At 37.5% G+C, this 22,066-nt stretch overlaps 1 protein-coding gene and 1 long non-coding RNA gene across 4 annotated transcripts in view; one reads left to right on the plus strand and one right to left on the minus strand.

The window, feature by feature from the left end:
• Positions 1-1,421: 1,421 nt before the first annotated feature.
• The window catches only part of LOC120517544, a 38,082-nt gene continuing 17,437 nt past the window's right edge, over positions 1,422-22,066 (plus strand). Inside the window, exons 1-2 of the long non-coding RNA XR_005631050.1 lie at positions 1,422-1,461; positions 1,597-1,661. This is a non-coding gene — a long non-coding RNA (uncharacterized LOC120517544). The remainder of the gene's footprint in view (positions 1,462-1,596; positions 1,662-22,066) is intronic.
• The window catches only part of LOC120517542 (rab11 family-interacting protein 4-like), a 141,441-nt gene continuing 129,945 nt past the window's right edge, over positions 10,571-22,066 (minus strand). For all 3 annotated transcript variants that reach the window (XM_039739939.1, XM_039739941.1, XM_039739940.1), the window contains 2 exons: positions 14,586-14,729; positions 10,571-14,452 (listed from right to left, as the gene is read on the minus strand). In XM_039739939.1, the coding sequence (XP_039595873.1) occupies positions 14,336-14,452; positions 14,586-14,729 (261 nt within the window). In that variant the 3' untranslated portion in view covers positions 10,571-14,335. The remainder of the gene's footprint in view (positions 14,453-14,585; positions 14,730-22,066) is intronic.

The raw sequence follows: 22,066 nt of genomic DNA on the forward strand, positions 1-22,066 counted from the left end.
TTTTATGTTAAAGATCATCAGGAAGTTCTTCCACATATGTTGTACACCAGATTACTTTGTTTTTACTGTAAACTGAACCTAGTGTGAATGCTCATGAGTGGACTCTGTGAAGAACTGTAATAATAATGCATGTTATTTATATGGGGCTTTTCTTATCATTGTTCAGTGATGTTCCATGCCCCTTAATTAGATTAAGCAGGGTGGAGAATGATGTAGGCTCACTCTCCAGTACTAGTGGTGGAGAATTACAGTCTGGTTGGACCTCCGCATACATGTATGCTCTTACAGATTTACAGAACTGGATTTGGTGGTTTGAGCATCCAGGGAAAATGCTGGCATAATGCGTTTCTGGCTCGGTTCAAATAGAGGAGGTCCATGGCTTGCTGGGCAGATTTCTGCTGCCAGAAAGAAGTGAATAAAGCTGTTCTTGGCTGGTAAGTCTGGCCTGACCTACAGTTCCTTTTTTTTTTTTTTTATCGAAAATGCCTACTAAAAAGCGACGAGCTCTCTTTCACAAGCAGGCTGGGTAACAGACGATCGATAAATATTAATCAGCATTTCATGGTGGAAAATAGCCTACACATTTAAAAACTACAGTTTGAAAAACCATGGCAATGTATCAGAAAACGGTTTCTGTTCGTAATAGTTATAAAGTCTTGCACGCACATAAGTTAAGATGTAGTAACTACTGTACTCCGAAACCAGAATAGCGTGCACACATATATGAACAGCTGCTCGCTATTCAAAATCGACTGTGAAGCTTTGTTGGCAAGTTTTGTAAACTATAACGTACAAAACATTTTCGAGTGGCTTACCCGGTTATATATCAGACCCGGGCCCGCTTTAACTTGCCAAGCGTTGCACTTGTTTCCATCTCTTACTCTTACGACCACAATGGTCGACAGAATTCAAATACGTGCACGATGAAGGGCGTTAAATATCGTATGAAACACGCGTTGTTAGCAGGGATAAAAGTGGAGGCTTTGGTTTGCATGCTATATCTATTATGAACCTCAATAAAGAACGTAAATTGATAAACAGTGCGCCGTCGTATGAGCTGGTCTGTAGTTGATTGATATCGAACTTCGGCTATTGTGTGCTAAATGGAAGACACTTTACAGAAGTTGGCCAGTCGCTTACCTCTGTTTCTCCACAAATATTTACTTCTTCAAACTTTCTTTCTGCATAAAAGACCTTAATCAACAGAAAACATAGCAGTGCGTGAACCTAAACGTCTGGTTTCATAAAAGTTTACAGATGTTCTTCACCACACCCTACTCCAAGAACACAGCACGTAAACTCCAAGACTGAAATAACAGCGCCAAGGCCGAAATGGCCGAAGTTAGTTTAAATTGCGCATGCGTCCAACACCATCGAAGACTCCCGCTTCTTTGCTCAGATCTCGTAGAGGAATATAACCCCGCCCCCTTCTCACTGCGGCGTGGGTACTTCGCAATTTACGTATGTGTATCTTTTCTGTTTTGGGCGTGGTACCGTTTTAATAAGAAATAAGGCATATAATTGTTTTCGTCTATGGGTATTATGTTTTAAAATTGTACCCCAATCAAAATCAAACCATAATGATTTATTTAGCAGGATTTCAAACTTGTTGACACTTTGGAACAGTGCTACGCATGATGAGACTGAAATCGTTATGTAAGGTAAGAGGCTGCCTGTCGTACTACGTTTGGCATTTATGATGAGATTAGTGAAAGTGAACGCAAATTCTCTTTGTTAAAAGGACTAATTTACATGCAAAACATCAAATCGAAAATGTATATTTAAATTAAAAAGTAAAAAAGTCTGTCATTTTGTATACCGCTTTGACCTGAATATGGTCACATGATGCTGGTGCCTATCCCCGCTGGCATAGGGCACAAGGCAGGAGCAAACCCTGTCCATCGCATGGACAACACACACACACACACATAGATGCACACTCCAGCCACACACTAGTGACAATTTAGTGTCACCAAACCACTTAACCTGCATGTTTTTGTGTTGTGGGAGGAAACCGGGGAGAAAAAGCAAATTCCACGCAGGGAGGACGGGAACCCCGGTGTCCAACTGTCTCAGTGTGCCACCCCTAAGTAAAAAAGTGTTTTGTTTTTTTTTCGTTTTTTTTTTCCAAAGCAAGACCAGGGGATAATTTGGTGTAGTTCAGTCATAAGCCATAAAGAGTATAATTTTGAATTTTACTTAAAAATGTTATACCATTTACTTATATAGTATTGTATTGTATCTTTCAAATATAATTTGTAATTGCACAATTGATAAAATGATAGACGCACAAGACAGGCATTATTATGTAATTAAGAATATGAGAAGATTATAATTAGTATAACTAAGAAAGGCTACATCAGTGCTCCATCTACAAAAGGAAAAAAGTGAAAGCCAGTGAAAAATAAAAGCAAGTTTCTAATAATTTTGATCCAGTGTAACAAGGGTAAAAAATACAGTTCGCTAAATACAGCTCATAATATTTAATTTGTGTGTTTTCTTTAGGATTATTTTGATAGATTTAACTTTTAAGTGAATAAAGTGTGTGCCCAGAGCTCATACAGTAAAGTTAGCTTTAACACATGGATCATAAGGGAGTTGCACAACTAGTGACTCATAGGATGTTTTTCAGAAGACAGGATACAAGTTTTAAAGTGCATGCAAATAGATTAACGAATTCTGGGAAGAAAAATGTAAAAGTAAATATTAAGAGTGATTTTATTTTAGTGATATATGTGTTTCAGCTCAGAAAAACTAACCAGTGTGTTGTAAGAAGGCGTGAAATAGGGACTTTGCAAGTCAACATGTTCCTTATAATTAACTAAAAGTAGCCTCACTGACAACAAACCAGATCATGGGAATTTATCAGTTGTCGAGTTTCAGCTGATGTAAAATCTTGCATCTATCAACAGCACCTTGTAAAGGAAAAGTTTTTTAAAGCATTTTAAGAGACATCACAACTGCCTGAGAGAGATGACAAGCATGACATCGACAAACTGTTCTGTCACTCACAAGCATTACATCACACTTAAGATGAAAAAATACTGCAACAACGAAAAGCTGTTACACACAGTTTGCTGTGTCTCTGGTTTGAACAGTTCAGGTTGTTATCTTATGCCTAACATTTACACTCATTTTTTCTGCCAATAAAATATAAGTAATGATTGAAATAAAATTTTTTGGCTTCTGTTAGAGTATTTTTACAGCCCTTTCATAGATAGCTATCTGGGAATGGAGTGCAGCTCTTTACCTTTGCTAAGGTATTCTGGACCATTCACACTAGCAAAATTCTCTTAGTGGCTGTGGTTTTTAAGCTGTTTATGTACAGTTGTAAAAACCCTTTGGCTTAAGTGAACTTCAACTAATCAAGCAGCTCTCGGGGAATATGGAGTCAAATGAATCGCCATATGAATTCATTCAAAAGGTAGGATTTATTCACTACTTTTAAAGTTATTTAGAAAACACGTTTTTGCAAGTTGTGTCATGGCATTTTTTATAAATGATCACGTATGAGGTATATACAGGGAGATCCATACAGCATATTTTAATTGAGGCTCAGCATGAAGTTTTTTATACCTAAAGGCACATCATAGTACCAGAAAGATAATATATCCAGTATATTTTATTTAGTGTGCATTTTAGCGGCATGATGAGAGCAGGACCAGTGTAATATGGTATAAGCATAGTAAAGGGTTTCTACTTGTAGTGAAGAAAAAATAACCAAAAGACATTTAAATATTGACATAATTGTGTTGAATGTTTCTACTTGCTCAGTTCTTCAAACTCATAAACAAGAAGGGCTTTATGCTAGGTTCAGTTAGAAAAATCATTGAGATATGTAAGGGGTTTTGATGTGAAACCTTAAGCCAAGTTTTATCTTTACTTTGTAAAAAGCGGACTTTCACAGAAACTTAGAATGTCTCTCCCCAGGAATGCACATCTGCTTAAAATAAAGTGTTCAAACGGGTTCCTCTTTACTGCAAGCTGTGCAAATTACAAGAAGCTCTTTATCAATGTGTCTAGGAAGGTAATTTTACAAGAAATGGAGGAAAGGTTAACATCTTTATTACTTGTCACCATCCAGACATACATTTTAAAAAATAATGAACAACTAGAAGGATAACGGGTTTCTTATAAAATGCTTTTCTATCAAGGAGAAAGTAACAATTAGATGAGACGCCTACCATCATGAGGTTGATCTGTTGCAGTCATTTTGTGTACCTTACCATAAGACCTCATCCAGTTTTCTTTATTTACTTGTATGTAAAGATAAAGGGAATTGTTACGATATTTACTGGTAGCAATATACACTTTTGCCTTAGTTCAAACATGCATTGATTTATTATTTAATGTGCATTGAACTCATAATTTGTCAATGGGAAACGTTATATAAATGGGACAAAATTGAATACAGTACTTACCTGCTTTTTATGAATCCATCACAATTAAAATATTTAGCAATTTTCTAATAAAACAGACAAATATGAATGATAGTAATCTTATTGTTTCTTAAACCAGTTATTGTTCCATTTGTGTCAACTTTGAACATAGTGAGATATATCCAAAACAAGTACCTTCACTCTAGAGAAGAAGGAAAAAAAAAAAAAAAACACCACCACCTCCTTTTTTGCCCGTCAGGCAACACTGATTCCTGGGGTTTATGCAAACTGGTTCTCTGAAAAAATATGGTTATGTTTTGGAGTATAACTGATCAACCTTGCTTGGCCACCCTCTCTTTTACTCTTCAAATCCAAAGCAGGATTTCCTTGTTCCAATACTCGTTCAAGTAGCACCACTGGTCAGGAGTTATTGAACCTTGAGTGGGATGCCAGTCCATATATAATTACACATATGGAACATACTCATGATAGACCAGTTTAGAGTCAGCAATTAACCAAACTTCTGTGTCTTTTGAATGTAGGAAGACACCAGAGTAGCCCGTGAAAATACATATGAACATGGAAAAAATGTATTGACAGTATCTGAACAGAGATTTAAACCTAGAATACTGGAACGGTGAGGCAGTAGGTCTAACTAATGCATATGGCAATACAAATAGGACTATGTCTGCAATTACTAGGTTCCTCCACCAGCAGTCATTTTGTATTACACTGATAAAAAAAATGTGACGATTCACACTTAATATTTTCAATCTGAACCAATATAATTCTTTTTAGCTTATTGATCCCACAATTTTTAAGTTGAGGCAAATCATTTAGAGTGATTGGGTGCAATTCACTTGTTTTTTTTTACTGAAGTAAATCTATTTTTTAAGTTGTTCTTTTTTGGCAGTTGGAAAGCCATCAAACTGGAAAGTTCGACCAAAAGAATATACAAATGGCCCCTTAAACACAGTACATGAACAACCTAAAATATTAAGTTAAATGAAATAGGATTTTTACATTTACTCCCTCCACCATAACTTAATTTGGTACAAGCAAATTTTTTTACTTTGATTGAGATCTGAAACCAAATATTTCAAGCTCCAACACTAAATGACTAATCTTAAGTTGCTTGAAAGAGAAACTTTACATGGAACGGACAACATCAATGTTATACTTTTTACAGTGATAGTTGTCTATATCATATTAAACAAGAAAATACCAGATGTACATTTATTACAATGAATAAAAAATGCTCCTGATTCCTTTCCCCAAAATGTATCAAAATCTTTGATCCCTCAATACATCTTCCTAGTGTTGTGCTTAGCTGTTTTTAAGTGGATAGAAGCCAAACCTGCTTCAGTCTGAGTTCATGTAACTCTGCATTAGGTAGTGGGATTAAATAAAAAGAAGCAGCTAGAGTAAAAAGGACTTAAGAGTGTTTAGGGGTAGTTCTTGATAACATTTGGTGGCAGAATGCTTGTAAAATAAAGCTAATTGTGTTATTTATAAAAGTATTTTAGCTTGGACAAAAAGAAGGATCAGCTGTTATTTTCAGTTCTTATGGAAGCAGTATCTCACAGATGATTAAGGACTTGAATCTTGCAAGTTTGTAAATACAGACAATTACACAAAGGCTCGGAATTGTTGGAGATTTCTTTTTGGAGTTTAGGAGTCACATGTTTCAGGAGATACCTGTGTTATTACATGGGACTGATTTAACCAATAAAACATTCAAGAACTGTCCATTTCAATATTAGTCAGGTTTGCACATTCTCCTAATGTTCATGTGGGATTTCCTCCCAGATTGCAAAGAATTGTGTGTTAGGTTGTCTGACCATTTTAAATTAGCTTGGCATAACCAAGTGTGCCCTGCATTGCTGTAGTGAATGGGTTGATTCCCTCCTTTCATACAGAGATGAGGTAAAATGGCTGTCTGCATGGTGTGAAGACAACAATCTATGTCTCAGTGTTGACAAGACAAAAGAGATAATCGTGAACTTCAGAAAATCACATCCTGCGCACATCCCACTCAGCATCAACGATTTAGATTTAGAGACTGTTAGGAGTACCAAGTTCCTTGGTGTGCACATACAGTGCATCCGGAAATTATTCACAGCGTATCACTTTTTCCACATTTTGTTATGTTACAGCCTTATTCCAAAATGGATTACATTCATTTTTTTACTCAGAATTCTACACACAACACCCCATAATGACAACGTGAAAAAAGTTTACTTGAGGTTTTTGCAAATTTATTAAAAATAAAAAATCGAGAAAGCACATGTACATAAGTATTCACAGCCTTTGCCATGAAGTTCAAGATTGAGCTCAGGTGCATCCTGTTTCCCCTAATCATCCTTGAGATGTTTCTGCAGCTTAATTGGAGTCCACCTGTGGTAAATTCAGTTGATTGGAGTCCACCTGTGGTAAATTCAGTTGATTGAACATGATTTGAAAAGGCACACACCTGTCTATATAAGGTCCCACAGTTGACAGTTCATGTCAGAGCACAAACCAAGCATGAATTCAAAGGAATTGTCTCGAGGCACAAATCTGGGGAAGGTTACAGAAATACAGAAAAATTTCTGCTGCTTTGAAGGTCCTAAACAGCACAGTGGCCTCCATCATCCATAAGTGGAAGAAGTTCGAAACCAGCATGACTCCTTCTAGAGCTGGTTGGCCATCTAAACTGAGCGATCGGCGGAGAAGGGCCTTAGTCAGGGAGGTGACCAAGAACCCAATGGTCACTCTGTCAGAGCTCCAGAGGTTCTCTGTGCAGAAAGGAGAACCTTCCAGAAGGACAACCATCTCTGCAGCAATCCACCAATCGGGCCTGTATGGTAGAGTGGCCAGACGGAAGCCACTCCTTAGTAAAAGGTACATGGCAGCCCGCCTGGAGTTTGCCAAAAGGCACCTGAAGGACTCTCAGACCATGAGAAACAAAATTCTCTTGTCTGATGAGACTAAGATTGAACTCTTTGGTGTGAATGCCAGGCATCACGTTTGTAGAAAACCAGGCACCGCTCATCACCAGGCCAATACCATCCCTACAGTGAAGCATGGTGGTGGCAGCATCATGCTGTGGGGATATTTTTCAGCTGTAGGAACTGGGAGACTAGTCAGGATAAAGGGAAAAATGACTGCAGCAATGTACAGAGACATCCTGGATAAAAACCTGCTCCAGAGCGCTCTTGACCTCGGACTGAGGCGACGGTTCATCTTTCAGCAGGACAACGACCCTAAGCACACAGCCAAGATATCAAAGGAGTGGCTTCAGGACAACTCTGTTAATGTCCTTGAGTGGCCCAGCCAGAGCCCAGACTTGAATCCGATTGAACATCTCTGGAGAGATCTTAAAATGGCTTTGCACCAACGCTTCCCATCCAACCTGATGGAGCTTGAGAGGTGCTGCAAAGAGGAATGGGCGAAACTGGCCAAGGATAGGTGTGCCAAGCTTGTGGCATCATATTCAAAAAGACTTAAGGTTGTAATTGCTGCCAAAGGTGCATCGACAAAGTATTGAACAAAGGCTGTGAATACTTATGTACATGTGATTTCTCATTTTTTTTTATTTTTAATAAATTTGCAAAAACCTCAAGTAAACTTTTTTCACGTTGTCATTATGGGGTGTTGTGTGTAGAATTCTGAGAAAAAAAATGAATTTAATCCATTTTGGAATAAGGCTGTAACATAACAAAATGTGGAAAAAGTGATGCGCTGTGAATACTTTCCGGATACACTGTAACTGAAGAACTTGCATGGACACATAACACCTCATGACTAATCAGGAAAGCCCAGCAGAGACTACACTTTCTGAGGTGGCTGAAGCGAGCAAGTCTTCCCCCTTCCATCCTCACCATGTTCTACAGAGGCACAATTGAGAGTGTTCTGACCAGCTGCATCACTGTCTGCTATGGCAACTGCAATATATCCGACTGCAAGCCCCTGCAAAGGATAATAAAGATAGCAGAGAACATTATTGGGGTGCCTCTCCCTTCACTACAGGACATATTTTACAAATGCAGTGTCTGCAAGGCCTGCAGCATTGTGCAGGACCCCTTACACAGACTTTTCACACTTCTGCCATCCAATAGAAGATACTGCAGCATCAAAGCCAGATCTGCTAGGCTGCAGGAGAGTTTTTACCCCCAAGCTGTCTCTCTCCTTAACACCATGCTGCCCCCTGGGATCTTCCACGCTGTTTCAGCCACCTCTAAAAACAGAACTTTTATACATGCAGGCCACTTTCCTGCAAAGACGAGTGTGCATGTAGAAAAGAACTGAAAATCTCATACTGACCTTTAAGTATTTGGACAGTCTTGATATCCTTCTGCTGTGAAACATTCTGACCTGTCATTGTTTACACGTCTTAAACAACTATTATCATACACTGATAATTTCTGTATTATCTATATCTATTATTTATTTATTATATTACATATCTAGATTGCAAATACCATACATTGCATCATTGTTCATATTGCTAACTACACATCAATATTGCTGCTACTTCTTTGTCTTGTCTTTGCACAATGTCTTGTTTGTGTTTTATTTTTAATTTATTATTTGCACATCATGTTGTTACACTGTGCACCCTGAGCTTCACAATTTCATCATAGCTGTATACTTGTATATGGTTGAGATGACAATAAAGTTCACTTTGACTTAGTCCTGCTGGGATAGCTACCAGCACCCTGCAGCCCCTGAACTGGAATCATGGGTTAGAGAAGAGATGGATGTTGCAATGTAATAGCTGTGGTGTATCAAAACAAGAACAATGAGGAAGTAAAAATATAAACTAAATTATAAACTAAATTAGTGTTAAGCTATGGAGGAACTATCTAGGGGATCAAGTGAAAAAACAATCCATAATTTATTACCTGAATTGGACAAACTAGTTCAGCATATATTCAAAAATAACAGTGTTTCTGCTTTTACAATGTGTTTCAGTTGGTCAATTTCATCAGCTATTAACTATTTGCACAAAAAGCTTCTGTCATCTCTTTCTGATCACAATCCACTTTTCCACAGCTGCTTTTTTATGGTTTTTAATATGGCTGCCAAATTCCAGAATAAAAAGTTCTGAATAGATCAGCTTAAGACTTTAACATCCTCTGTTACAACTCAGCTACTTTTTTCCTTCCCTTGTGCTACTAATGTAGTTCCTCTGCTTCGGTTATAGAGGCCATTTTAGGATAGTGGAAAAGGAGGAGAACTGACTGGGAATAGGAGGATTCAACACCCTCTCGCTGTGTATTTTGGCACCACTTCATTACCATTCAGTCCCCTTATTGTGTGTGCACGACCTGGCAGAGTCATGGAAACAGCTCTCAATTATGTACATGCAACTTGTAAATGGTATGGAATAATAGCAAAAATGGAAATGTTAGCCATGTAGTGTTTTGAGCAGAAACTCATAGTATCTTCTGAGAAACAGTAAAAATTTTAAAAACATTTCTTATTGGCTATATTTATACCAGAAGAAATTAACCTTCCTCATAGTGTTTTCAGTAAAAGGCATGTTCCAGCTCTATATTACAAGGTCTGTTAAACATTTTAAACAGAAAGCTTTTGAGTTGGTAAAAATCTAAAAAATAAAGTATATATATATATATATATATATATATATATATGTGTGTGTGTGTGTGTGTGTGTGTGTTCAGTTTTTCCTATCAGCCAGCCAGGATTTTCCTTATGATCACAAATGGAAGAATGAGTAACAACTGTCATCCTTAATAGACCAGAGGTAAGTTTTAGCATTTTTTTTCCTGTCAGGTCTGATTTTATGTAAGCAAAATATCTTTTCAGTGCTGTGTATTATTCAATTCATCCATTTACCTATCTTCTCAATCTGCTTTTTTCTAGTGCAGGATCACTGATAACCCACCATGCCACTTTATACTATAGGCTCACAAAAGGTGAGAAAAGAAGCAGACTCCACAAAGAGAAAAACCTCAGCTGAAAGCTGAATCAATTTCTGTGTCTGTAAGATGGCAACGCTACTTTCTTTCACCATTTCACCCATTAATGTAATCAGATTTTTATTACTTAAGATCAGCATGTCCCTTTAATGCCAAAATTTGTACACTTATAATCTCATTCCAGACCATACATTAATGGTTTCAGCTCTGCAAAGGGGGGTTGGGCAAAAGGGGATGGGGGAACAAACAACAACACAAAAACAGTTTTTCTGTGACAGTTCTTTAATCATGCCAGAAGCAATTCACCATATTTACAGCTCATGATAAGTAACACATCAGATCTACTTGTGTCACTCAGCCATGATTATGAACCAGGGAGACACTGTGACAATACAGTAATAAAGCACCGCTCTAGCCGTGTGTGAGATGAGTGTGTAACAATTGAAGAGTGATTAGGAAAAGGCATTATCACTGTACAGTTTTAGAAAAAGATAATGCACAAGCATTACTTGACTGCAATGGCAGGGCTTTATATCCTAAAAACAGCATTACAATTATGGAGAATGACATTGAAGGATACTATCATAATTGTTGACATACAACAGCCAACAGTAATGGAAAGAGACCATCAGACCATTTTGCAAGTTATATAGTTTTCCTGTTGAATATAATTGTGTTGACATGTTAGACACAGCATGCAATTTTGTCATCTTAAAATGGAGTGGATGAATTTTGTATACTTTTCACCATCTTCTAAATGTGGGTAATGTATTCTGCGTGCCTCATTGTGGATTGGAGGTGTTAGCTTCCTGTCAGGCACTAGTACTTGCTTCTTCTTGTCACCAGTTGGTGAGGAGAGGAGAAACCACACCTTTACTTCTAAATGCCATTTAAATCCTTTAGTATCCTGATCACAGATTCATCAACAGCAAATAGTTAGCACATGCCAACTTGTAGGTTAAAATAGAAGCAAAATATTAGCCTGCATTCCACAATCTTTCCTAGAGGTGTAATTAGAATAAAATGCCATTTTTGCAGTGAAATAGAATAAGGCAGCTCTTCAACAAGCTATATCATCTGTAAAATTGATGTGCTTCCCAAGGAAGAATGGAGATTGGAACTGGAAGTTGTTGGAGCAGTACAGTGATATTGCCTTTGCATAAACCATTTGATTACAAGTCGTTTTTTATCAATATAAATATAAAACACATCCACCAGCTCTAAACAATGAGCTCTGACGTCAGTGCAAAGAATTTACCCTCAAATCACAGAACAAACATCCAGCAAAGGTGCACCATGGCTCCTAAAATAAATAATTAAACAGCATTTTGTACAGCAAGTCTTGATTATTTTTTTTGTAAATATTAAGAAAAAAACTTTGTACAAATTCTTTTTTCATTTCTTATGCTTAAACAATACATTGCTTCTAAAACCAAATAAAAAGACATACTGGATAACTTTACCTTTAGCTTCTCACAAACTGTAAAAAAGGCATTGCTTTACAGATTAAGATTTTTTTTTCAGTGACAAGTGGCACATGAATACAAATTGTGACTATTTTATATACACAATTTACAATTTCTGAAAACTCATCCTACTTGTGTATATTTTGTATGTAAATAAATACACATTAGCCTTGGAATGTGGCAAAGATGGGAAGGGGGGAAGGAAATCAAATTTACTACAGCCGTGACACATTAAATAAAAGGCACCAAAAGCAGTAGATAAAGATAACAGTGGCACCCCTCTCCCAAAAAGTGCACTGAAGGCAAAATAAAATGTAACAATTTTTCCAGACCCTGTCAGTGCAACTAGGCTGCATATGCAGTTGAACCCTGCATGAGGGGAAAAAAAAAGTAGGGAAGGGAAATTAAAATTTTAACATTCATGAAATTTACATTAACTGGTCATGACAGCAACAAGAGATTTCTCAATCCCATTGAGGCAGCTCTTAAAGGTTATGGAGAGCTACTCTCCAACCTGATTTTGCCAATGTGTCTCACTGACTGGCATTGTGCATGACCACTCATAGTCTCGTACATCTTCCCTTTGCAGTTCTGGTTACTAGTAACAGATTATTCTTTAATCTGCAGGCACCAAAGTAACTGTGTGAGTGTTGGGTTGAGCCCTGTTATCATACTATTATCAAACTCCAAGAAAAAGGCACATAAAAATATTTAGTGCCCTCTCTTGTGAATATCTAAGGACACAAAGCAAATAGTGCTTGTTATTAAATTCATATGTGCACGGATGCCTTACTCTGCCCATTTAAATAGAAAGACTACCTGCCAGTGGATAGAAGAGAAAGTGTATACCATCACATGTGGACAAAGAGGGAAAAGGTAGAGGCACTGCCTCACTTCCCATTTCCTATGATTCAAGTCTGATGAATAAGTAACAGAAAACCAAAAACAGAAATTTATGTTACACATAATAATAATTACTATAAAGAGGAGCTCCACATCCAACATTCTCCTTTGCTTTGCATAAGCTGGTCTTTTGTTGGTGCAATTAGGAGGAATTTCCTTAGCATTTTCTAGTAAAAGTGGCACTTGCACACATCAGTCATTGCTGCTGAAGGCCAGAGGATGTTGCAGAAGCAAGCAGCTTTTCAAAGGTTTCATATCCAGCTTTAAGATGTCCTTTGTGTTCTTTTTTTACCCATTATTACATGGAGTAAATATAACCTGAAAGGATTTCTTTTGCTAGGAATCAGCATTTGTAGTTGGATAGTTGCCATTCCTAGTATAACCAATAGAATTACAGTAAATCTTCCATACGTTGCAGTTCATTTACAATAGCTCTCTATGAAAAAATAGACTTTCAATAATATTTCTGAAATCTGTCACTCTAAAATAAATTAGTACTCATTTCTCCAGTATCTTCTGTAAGTCTTCATAGATAAACACAAACATTTTGTATACATTCACATTAACCGTAGTGTTAGTAGGTCATTTGTGTGCTTCTTGGGCTTCTGCCAAGGAGATTGACAGAATCAAGAACCAAATGGACATATGCACACCGACACTTAGGTTGGAAAGAAAATCCTGGACATCACGCCCCTAACATCTAACGGCCACTTGATTTTCACAGCAAATATGGCAGTTGAACACAGGAATTGTGCAAGAATCACATTAATGAGTGCTGTACAAGTGCACATGAATTTTGGGCACCCTACAAAGATGCAACAACATAGCATTTCATGGGACTGAGGGATTGTTGAGGATGCCCCGTTTTGCAGTCCAAAAGGCCCTTTCCTATATAGAAAGGAAGAACCATCAGTATAGACAATATGGTGGGATTCCAGTTTGTTGTTTTTATTAGGGTGCCTAGTTTCTCTTGAAATCATCTGTCAGCTAACAATCTTCAAAACAAGACTGCTTGTATTGTGAAGCTGTATTGATATTACAATTTAGTTTCAGTCTTTGTAGTCCAAATAAAATTATCTGAAATTCTTTTAATAGCCTTGATAAAACAATGGTGTTGAATTTGGTCATTGTTTTCTGTGAATAAGAGAGCTTTTCCTCAGTATTATTTAAGCCAAATAATTACATTTCATTATAGAATGGGGATTTTCAATTTTAATGGCTGTGATGGTTAATATGTTTCATTAGACATATTCATCTGGTGGCTGTATTTCTGTCTTGTTTTTAAATGTAATTCTTTCTCAACTTTGAGGAGGAGCTTTTTTCTGCACCCTCACTGTGTGCCCACCTTTGCCATTCTAACAATTAACTATAAAAGCAGAGGTAGACCTTTAATTTAAATTGCCCTAGTTATGACAACTCTTGCGCTACATTATTATGAACCATACTGTATTTTTTTTTCTTTCTTTAAGATTTCACCCAAAAAACAGAAAAAGTGCACATTATATATAAACACCTTGGTGATTCACAGACTACAACGGGTTGCACCAGAATCCTTGTAAACACACAAAGAGACAGCCGCTGTGGAAGGAAAGTTATGGCGGCAAGTTGGGCCCTGGCCATTACCAGCTGGAAGCATCTTGTCTACCTCCAATGAGGTCTCCTAATTTTTAATTTCCAGTATGGACGGATTATGGTCCAGGATTGCCAAGATGATCTTGTCCATGTATTGACGTAGGCGAAAGTTAATTTCTTCTTGTTCCTTCAGAGCCTCCATCAGCTACAAGAAACCATTGGATAAAACAAGTAAGACAAGTGTTAGAAGCAGAGAAGCTACTTTGTCCATAACCATGTGCTTTACTGAAACTGCAGATTAAGGTAGCCCTTAGTCTGAGGCAGTGATGGATCTTTACCTCATCCCGTGATGCATTGTCTATTTCTGCAGCTAGGGACTGAGCTTTGGTTTGAGTTGCAAAGAGATTCTTGGCTTCATACAGACTGAGGCTGAGAATCTGTCCATTCAAGTCGTCATTCTGCTCCCGAAGCTTTTGGTTCTCCTACAGAGCATAGACAAAATTGTAAATTTTTAAGAAATAAATGACTTGGTTAATTTTTTGGTAGTACACTTATCACCATGCTATACAAAACAGACATGGAGAGTAAGTGTTACAACATGACCATTTGTGGATACAGTAGGACAGCACAAGATGAAGGTAGCTAGGCTTGTTGACATTACACCAAATATGGCATTATGAAACAGAAAAAAATCATTTTAATGCATGCTGTACAAGTGCAGAGAATTGTGTAGGTACTGTTATCTGCCTTCAGCTCACTCTAGAATCCTTCCACTGCTCTTTCATTTAATTCCCCTCAAGTCTTTGTCTCCTTATTCACTTCAAAGGCTTCTGACATCAGTAACAGTTCAAGACTTCTTAAGATATGTTCAAACATCCCACATCCTGTTTCTGCCACTTCCTTCTTCTCTCTTACAAATGACGCTGACAGTTCTCATTTCCTCAGTAACCACAGGCTCAACAATTGTGTATTACACTATGTTACATGTAAGTGTATCTCTGTAAGTCCATCTTACTTAATCATATTTTGCTCTTTTTCCTTTTGAACTGTTTATGGTGCACTTGACCCTTTCTTGTAGTCTTGACGAACGTCTCAAGAACCTTATTCACAAAAACAATTTTCTCAACTTTGCTGCTACAATTATTATTTACTCCTTTTAATCATTCATAACAAAAGTACTGCAATACATGGTTCTGCAAACAGTTCCCGTTGTTTCTTATATTTAATATTAATCTTAAGTTGTTCCATATAAATACAGTACAGAAGTTAAGTAATATGACATTTTAGCATAAGTTTCAGTAAAACAAAATTTTAAAAGGTCTGTTCAGTCAGAACAAGTGATCCCATATATCATTGAAACAATTACATTATGTAATCATAACACATGATAAAACACCCACCCTTGCCCAAAACAGACAGCAAAGCTTTAATAAAATGAGATAAAAAATAGAAAAGGAGATTAGCAGAGATTGAAGGAGAAGCACAGCAAACGTTAATACAGAATAACATTAATAAAATCTTGCAAAAGTCTGCACAGTTCCATGTAAGGAAAATTATATTTTTTTCTAGCTTTAGATAATTTTAAATGTAATTTTCCTATTGAATTATGTAGGGTGCAGCACGATTCTTCCAATTGAGGAGAATTAGTTGAGGCACTAACAATCTCAGATAGGAAATAACGGTCAATTTATCACCAGATAGTCTAATTCATCTGGAATAACCCCAAACACTGCTGTTAAAAGGATATGTATTGATCCTAAATCCTACACTATTTGATATATTAGGAAAAAAAATCCTTTTCCCAGAATGGTTTTGATTTTAGACCCAAAACATGTGTCTGAGTGATGCCAGAGCTGCAAGGCATTGTACACAATTAGGTTACAATCTCTGATAATGTTAGATTTAGAAATGTATGTTTAGTGAATGGTTTTCAGGTGAATTACTGTAAAGTATTATGGAAAAAACAATCTTTTTTTCAATGTATGGACAATTTACAATGTATTTAAATGCTTTAAAAATTTGTATCTTTTCCAGATTTTCCCAACTGAAAACATAACTGTGTCCTTTTTAGAAATACAAAAACACGTATTTTATTGTCAATGAGAGAAGGATCAAAATAAGAAAGGTTCTTTCTGAGCAGACTTTTTTTGTAGTTAGTCTTTACATTTGAAGCCATCATTCTTCTTTCCTGTGGCCTTTACATTCCTTTCACATCACTTACACGTACCTTTCTGTACAACCTGTAGTTTATAACATTTTTTTGAAGCCTTCACTGCTCTTCCCTATACCGGAGACATTCCTTCAGCTCCCTCTCTGTTGACTCTTATTTTCCTTTTTATCCTTCAAACAGACACACCAACCAGCTTCTTCCCTCTGCTATAACTACAAGTCTCTGGAGTGAGCCACCTGTATTGAAGTCCCTTCCTCCAAGTGCACTCTGACAGCCCTCCAACTGCCCATTATAGACAGCCTTCTTGCTCTTCTCCCCACCGTAGCCTAATCACAGCTGCAGGCTAATAAGGTATAATGGGCAAAACAGTAAAAAAAAAATATCCTCATTCTACTCATCTGAAAGCTTTTTCTGCATCTAGAGACACTAATTGATCATTTGATGATAGTTATCACCCTTTAATGAACCCAGTTTGTTCTTCTAATATTAGTGTGAAAAGCATTCTCTCAATTATTTTCTTTTTTTATTGAAAAATAGCATGCAGGATATCTAACAATCTGGTTTCCATAGTCATTGTTTTATGAGACTGCCTTACTTTAAATAGAAAAGGGTATAGTTCTGCTTAGGTTGCATTCCCCACAACCTTATCCTTTATAGGCTTTTTAACAGCTTTTGATGTAGTTAATCATGCTCTGACAGTTTTTTCCCTCAGTCAAACATCTATATATATAATTCACTAAGGCAAGACAACCATGGAAACCACGCCGGAAGTGGCGTGGATTCACTAAGCCGCCGACAAGTGAGACACCTATGACGCACGCAGGAAGGAGCCACGCCCACCAACTCCAAGACCATTGGATACGGCGACGACTCACAGAGCCACGCCCACCATCTCGGACGCGACGACACAGAAAAACCAGCGTCATTTATATTCGTCTGTCGTAGAGGTCACATGCAGCTCCGACCCACGTTGACTGTTAATAGAGGCAGGTTTCTCGCGGAGGTGAATCGCCATATGCAGCATGTAAAACTGTTTGCGAGGGGTATCCCATGGGATCCTTAAAACATTCCTTTACAACTGAGGTTAAAACACAATGAAGGAAGCAGTCTTTAAAAACCAATATGCCCTGTGCCTCTGTTTCATTACCGTCTCACCTGCTTCACCAATGCAGGCCCTGCAGCAGTCGAGACGCTCTCTCGGCAGCTGACCTTCTCTGTGCCTGACCGGTTCACACAGAGGCACCACATGAGCAAGCGGTGTGTATGCTTCGAGAACGAGGGTGGACGCGACAGGACTATCTAAGAAAAGGCATGCTTGTCACGGATGTAAACCGCTGTATGCAGCGTGTAAAACAATTTGTCGCGAATGTGAATTGCTGTATGCAGCTTGTAAAACGCTGTATTGTATGTTGCCCTCTCCAGAGTTGGATCTTTTCATTCACCTACAGTTTTATACACAATGAAGTGAGCAGTCTTTAAAAACCGAGTTTTTGTTTACAACACACGACCGCGTGCACCATAGCAAACTGTTTTACACGCTACATACAGCAATTCGCATCCGCAACAAACATGCGTCGTCTTAGATGCTCCTGCACTTTGTACTCACCCCTCCTCCCACCTCGCTGCTACCGTGGTTGGGTGTCTTGGTGGATTATATATAGAAAGGCAGCCAAAACCGCAGAGCAATAAAAAGTCTACGTGAGTCACAGCTGCATCTGGACTGTGCAAAGACGACAACGACTTGAGTGACGAGTTGGAGGTGGGCACATGAGCAGGCAGTGCATACTGGACAAGAAATCAGCAGACTAACATGACGGAGGGAGCGAGTGGATGTCCTTCTCCTCTCCTCCCATTCCACCCTCCACACCTGGTTCGTTCCGTGCATTGTTACAATTTTGCTTTTCTTGCTGATTTATTACATTACCGATTTTTCAAATGTTAATTTTCTCCCTGTGCTTAAAAATTATTAAAAAACCGGCCTGATTATGCGGCGTATGGTACGCCGCGGATTGGCTAGTATCCTAATATTTTATCTTATTGTCAATCCCATTTTCTCTCAACAAAGGCCTAGTCAGTTATATCTTTTCCCAATGTCCAGATTGGATTTTAATTATCTTTAATACCCATTTTTCAGCTTAGATTTACAATTGCGTCTTTGCTATTTTCTTATGGATAAATGACCATTATTTAAAATAACACCAGTCTCTTGTACATACCTTCTGTTTGTAACAAACACATTGCTTTCACAAAACACTGTACCTTGTAACACCCTCTCAGATGCCTTTACCCATAAGTAACAATTTGAAACCTAGAGGTTTTGGTAAGCCAAGTTAACATTTAGCAATAAATCAAAATGAAATGTAGTTGTGCTTTCAGATATCTGAAACTCAAATTAAAACCTCATTAAAGTAAGGTCATTTACATTTTAAGACACTTTCAATACAATTTGAGAAAAACCAACAGCCATACCACATGCACTTCAGAACAGTTAATCCATCTGAGGCTAAGCATGTTTGGGCCCTGCAAGTAATTGGATGGTATACCATCTAGGAAAAGCTTGGATTTTTGCTGGAAGAGGTGTTGGTGAGGCCAGCAGGGGCACTCACCCTGTGGTGTGTAAGGATCCTGTTGCCCCAGTACAGTAATAGGGACACTGTACTGAAAAAATTGAAATCTCAAAGGAGATGTAAAACTGAGGTCCTGACTCTTTTTGGTCATAAAAGATACCTGAGCATCTTTAGCAAATAGAAGTATTTCCCGATGTCCTGGCGTCCATCATGGCCTGGTCATATTTGGCGCCTAATCATTTCATGTCTTGAATTAGCTAACTGTCCATCTCTCTCTCTCACATCTGAAATCCTTTGAAACAGACATATAGCATAATCAGATATCAAATTTCAGATATCAAATTATGGATATCTGATTATTCATCTATTTTAAGATATTTTAAATTAATTTTGGAAGATCCCCAAATGTTTAATTGGCTTACCATAAAATACAACTTTGGATAACACTCTCTCCTTTATTTCTTCATTTATCCACTTCTATCTCTTCATTTTCATCAACACTGTAACAGTCCAAGAGTTCCTCACTATGTATTTAGCTAAATAGGCTTTTGCTGGTCCATGGTAAGGACAGTAGCAACTACCTTATGCATCCAGGTGATACAGAATGTTTGGTAGATGAATGTATTCAGTCCCTGAGGACGTCACTCATTAGTCTCATTCTTTTCACTGGCTTCTAATCTGTATTTCAAACCTTCTGTCCTGATCTAGAGGACTCTATGCAATTATGCTTCCTCCAGATATCCCTACTTTTATCTTCAGTCTACCTGCTTTCTTTACATGAACTAAATATACACAATTTTTCCTCAGTTCTTGCTTCCAAAACGTGGAATGAACTTCACATTAACATGTGAGCAACTGTCTCCTGAAGATTCTTTCCTTCACAGAGCTTTTCAGGACACCTAAAGCTTTCTCTGCATTTACATCTTATTCTGACCTGGTCATATGTCCACTAACTGTTCTTTTGTTTATCATCTAGTGTTAAGACTACCTTCTTATGATCTGCCTTGAATTTAATCATATAACCATTTTCTAAGAGGGGGTATTCGATGTTCAAGGCACTATGGAAATTGTAAGCAGTTAAAATATACTTTTAATAAGAAAATAAGGTCAATTCAAAGAAACCATCTTTTAAAAATTGTTAATAGTACAGAATGTAGAAATAAAATTCATTTCAAATATTGAAAACAGATACATTTAGTTACACAAAACCAAAGGTTACTGCTATAAAATACCTTTCATCAATAGTCACTTCAATAGTTTGTTGAACTAATAAAACAGGAAGGACATAATTTTAAATCCTCCTAATATATTTTCTTTAAATTAGCAAAATTAAAACTTTTCTTAAAAATGGAGAAGAATAAACTGTGTGGTTACTGAAACCTCAGGTGATTTCAATGCTGCAAGGCCAAACAGAAAAATAATTATGTTGAGGGAGAAACAAAAGAGCAACAGGAACAGATTCTTGGCTGCCAACAGCTCAATGCTGTCAAAACGATGCCTAAAACAGCTAAGGGCAGCAATCAAGCTGAAACTTTGGTGGAAGGACGCCAGACCTTTATATGATGAAGCCAAGCTTTACAGAAGAGTGTGAGAGAGTGCACAATGGAGTTATAGGTCTTTTTCTGCACAGGGTTAACTACAGCCATTTTCACTCCACAGTAGCTTCCAGGCAAATTAAAAAGTATGCATAAATTTTAAAGCAGAACACAAAAATATCAAAAGTCCATAGTAAAACCCTATTTAAGAAAAACTATCACATGTAATTTATATGGTAAAACACAAATACACATGGAGGTACACATACATTTGATTAAATTTAGAAACTATTAAGACCACTGCACTTTCTGCACACTTTTGTAGATATAAATGGATAATTATGTCAATTTATCTAACAATATACACTCAATAACACAATGACAAAATGAAAACATTTTCAGAAATGTTAGCAAAATTATTAAAAATCAAAAATTGAAATCTCTTATTCATATAACGTTTCAGTCCCTTAATTCAGAACTGGGTAAGTCTCTATACGCTATGCCCATGTGAATTGGGCAGTTTATCCCATTCTTCCTGGCATATCCTCTCAATCCCCTTTAGGCTGGTTGGAAATATCTGTAAACTGCCATCTTTAGGTCTCTTCACAGATATTCTATGGAGTTTAACTCTGGGCCACTCAAGTACAGTCACTCCTGAAGTCACTCCAACATTGTCTTGGCTGTAAGCTATGGAACATTATCATCCTGTCACCCAAGTCTGAGGTTGCATGCATTCTAGTTCCTTTAAGGACCTCTCTGTATTTGGCGCTATTCATCCTTTCCTCAGTTCTGACCCCCCGTGCTGTCCCTGCTACTGAGAAGCACCACTATAGTATGATGCTGCAACCACCATGCTTCATTGGGGGATGGAATTAGACAAATGATGAGCAGTGCCTGGTACTTCTGCAGATGTAGTGCTTAGTTTTCTGCCCAACGAGCTCACTTCTTGTCTCATCAGACCAGAAAATATTTTCACATATGCTCTCAAGAGTCCTTTAAATACCATTTGGCAAACTCCAAGCTGAAGTTAGTCACCCTACTATTAATGCCTGAAGGATGGAGTAGTGCGGAGATGGTTGTCCTTCTGATAGGTTCTTCCCATCCCATCCGAGGAATTCTGAAGCTTTGTTAGGGTGACCATTGGGTTCTTGATTACCTCCTTGACCAAGGCCATTCTTGTTTAGTTACTCAGTGCCCCGATTTATGTCTCACTGCAATTTTATTATGGAGGTCTACAGAGTGTTCCTTGGATTTCATGGCTTGGTTTTTGTCCTGGCATGCAGTGTCATAGTTTTCCAAACTATCTCCAATCAATTAAATATGCCACAGGTGAACTCTAATCAAGTTCTAGACACATCTCAACTATAATTAAAACATACAGGATATACCTGACCAAAATTTGGAATACAATAGCAAATGGTGTGAATACGTATAGAAATGAGAGAATTCAGTTTATGATTTTTAATAAATTTGCAAGTGCATCTGAAAACATTTTTATTTTGTCATTATGTGTCAAGTGTAAACTTAATGGCAAATGTATCCATTTG

The sequence above is a fragment of the Polypterus senegalus genome, chromosome 17 (genome assembly GCF_016835505.1).
Source record: "Polypterus senegalus isolate Bchr_013 chromosome 17, ASM1683550v1, whole genome shotgun sequence".
NCBI classification, from domain to species: domain Eukaryota; kingdom Metazoa; phylum Chordata; class Cladistia; order Polypteriformes; family Polypteridae; genus Polypterus; species Polypterus senegalus.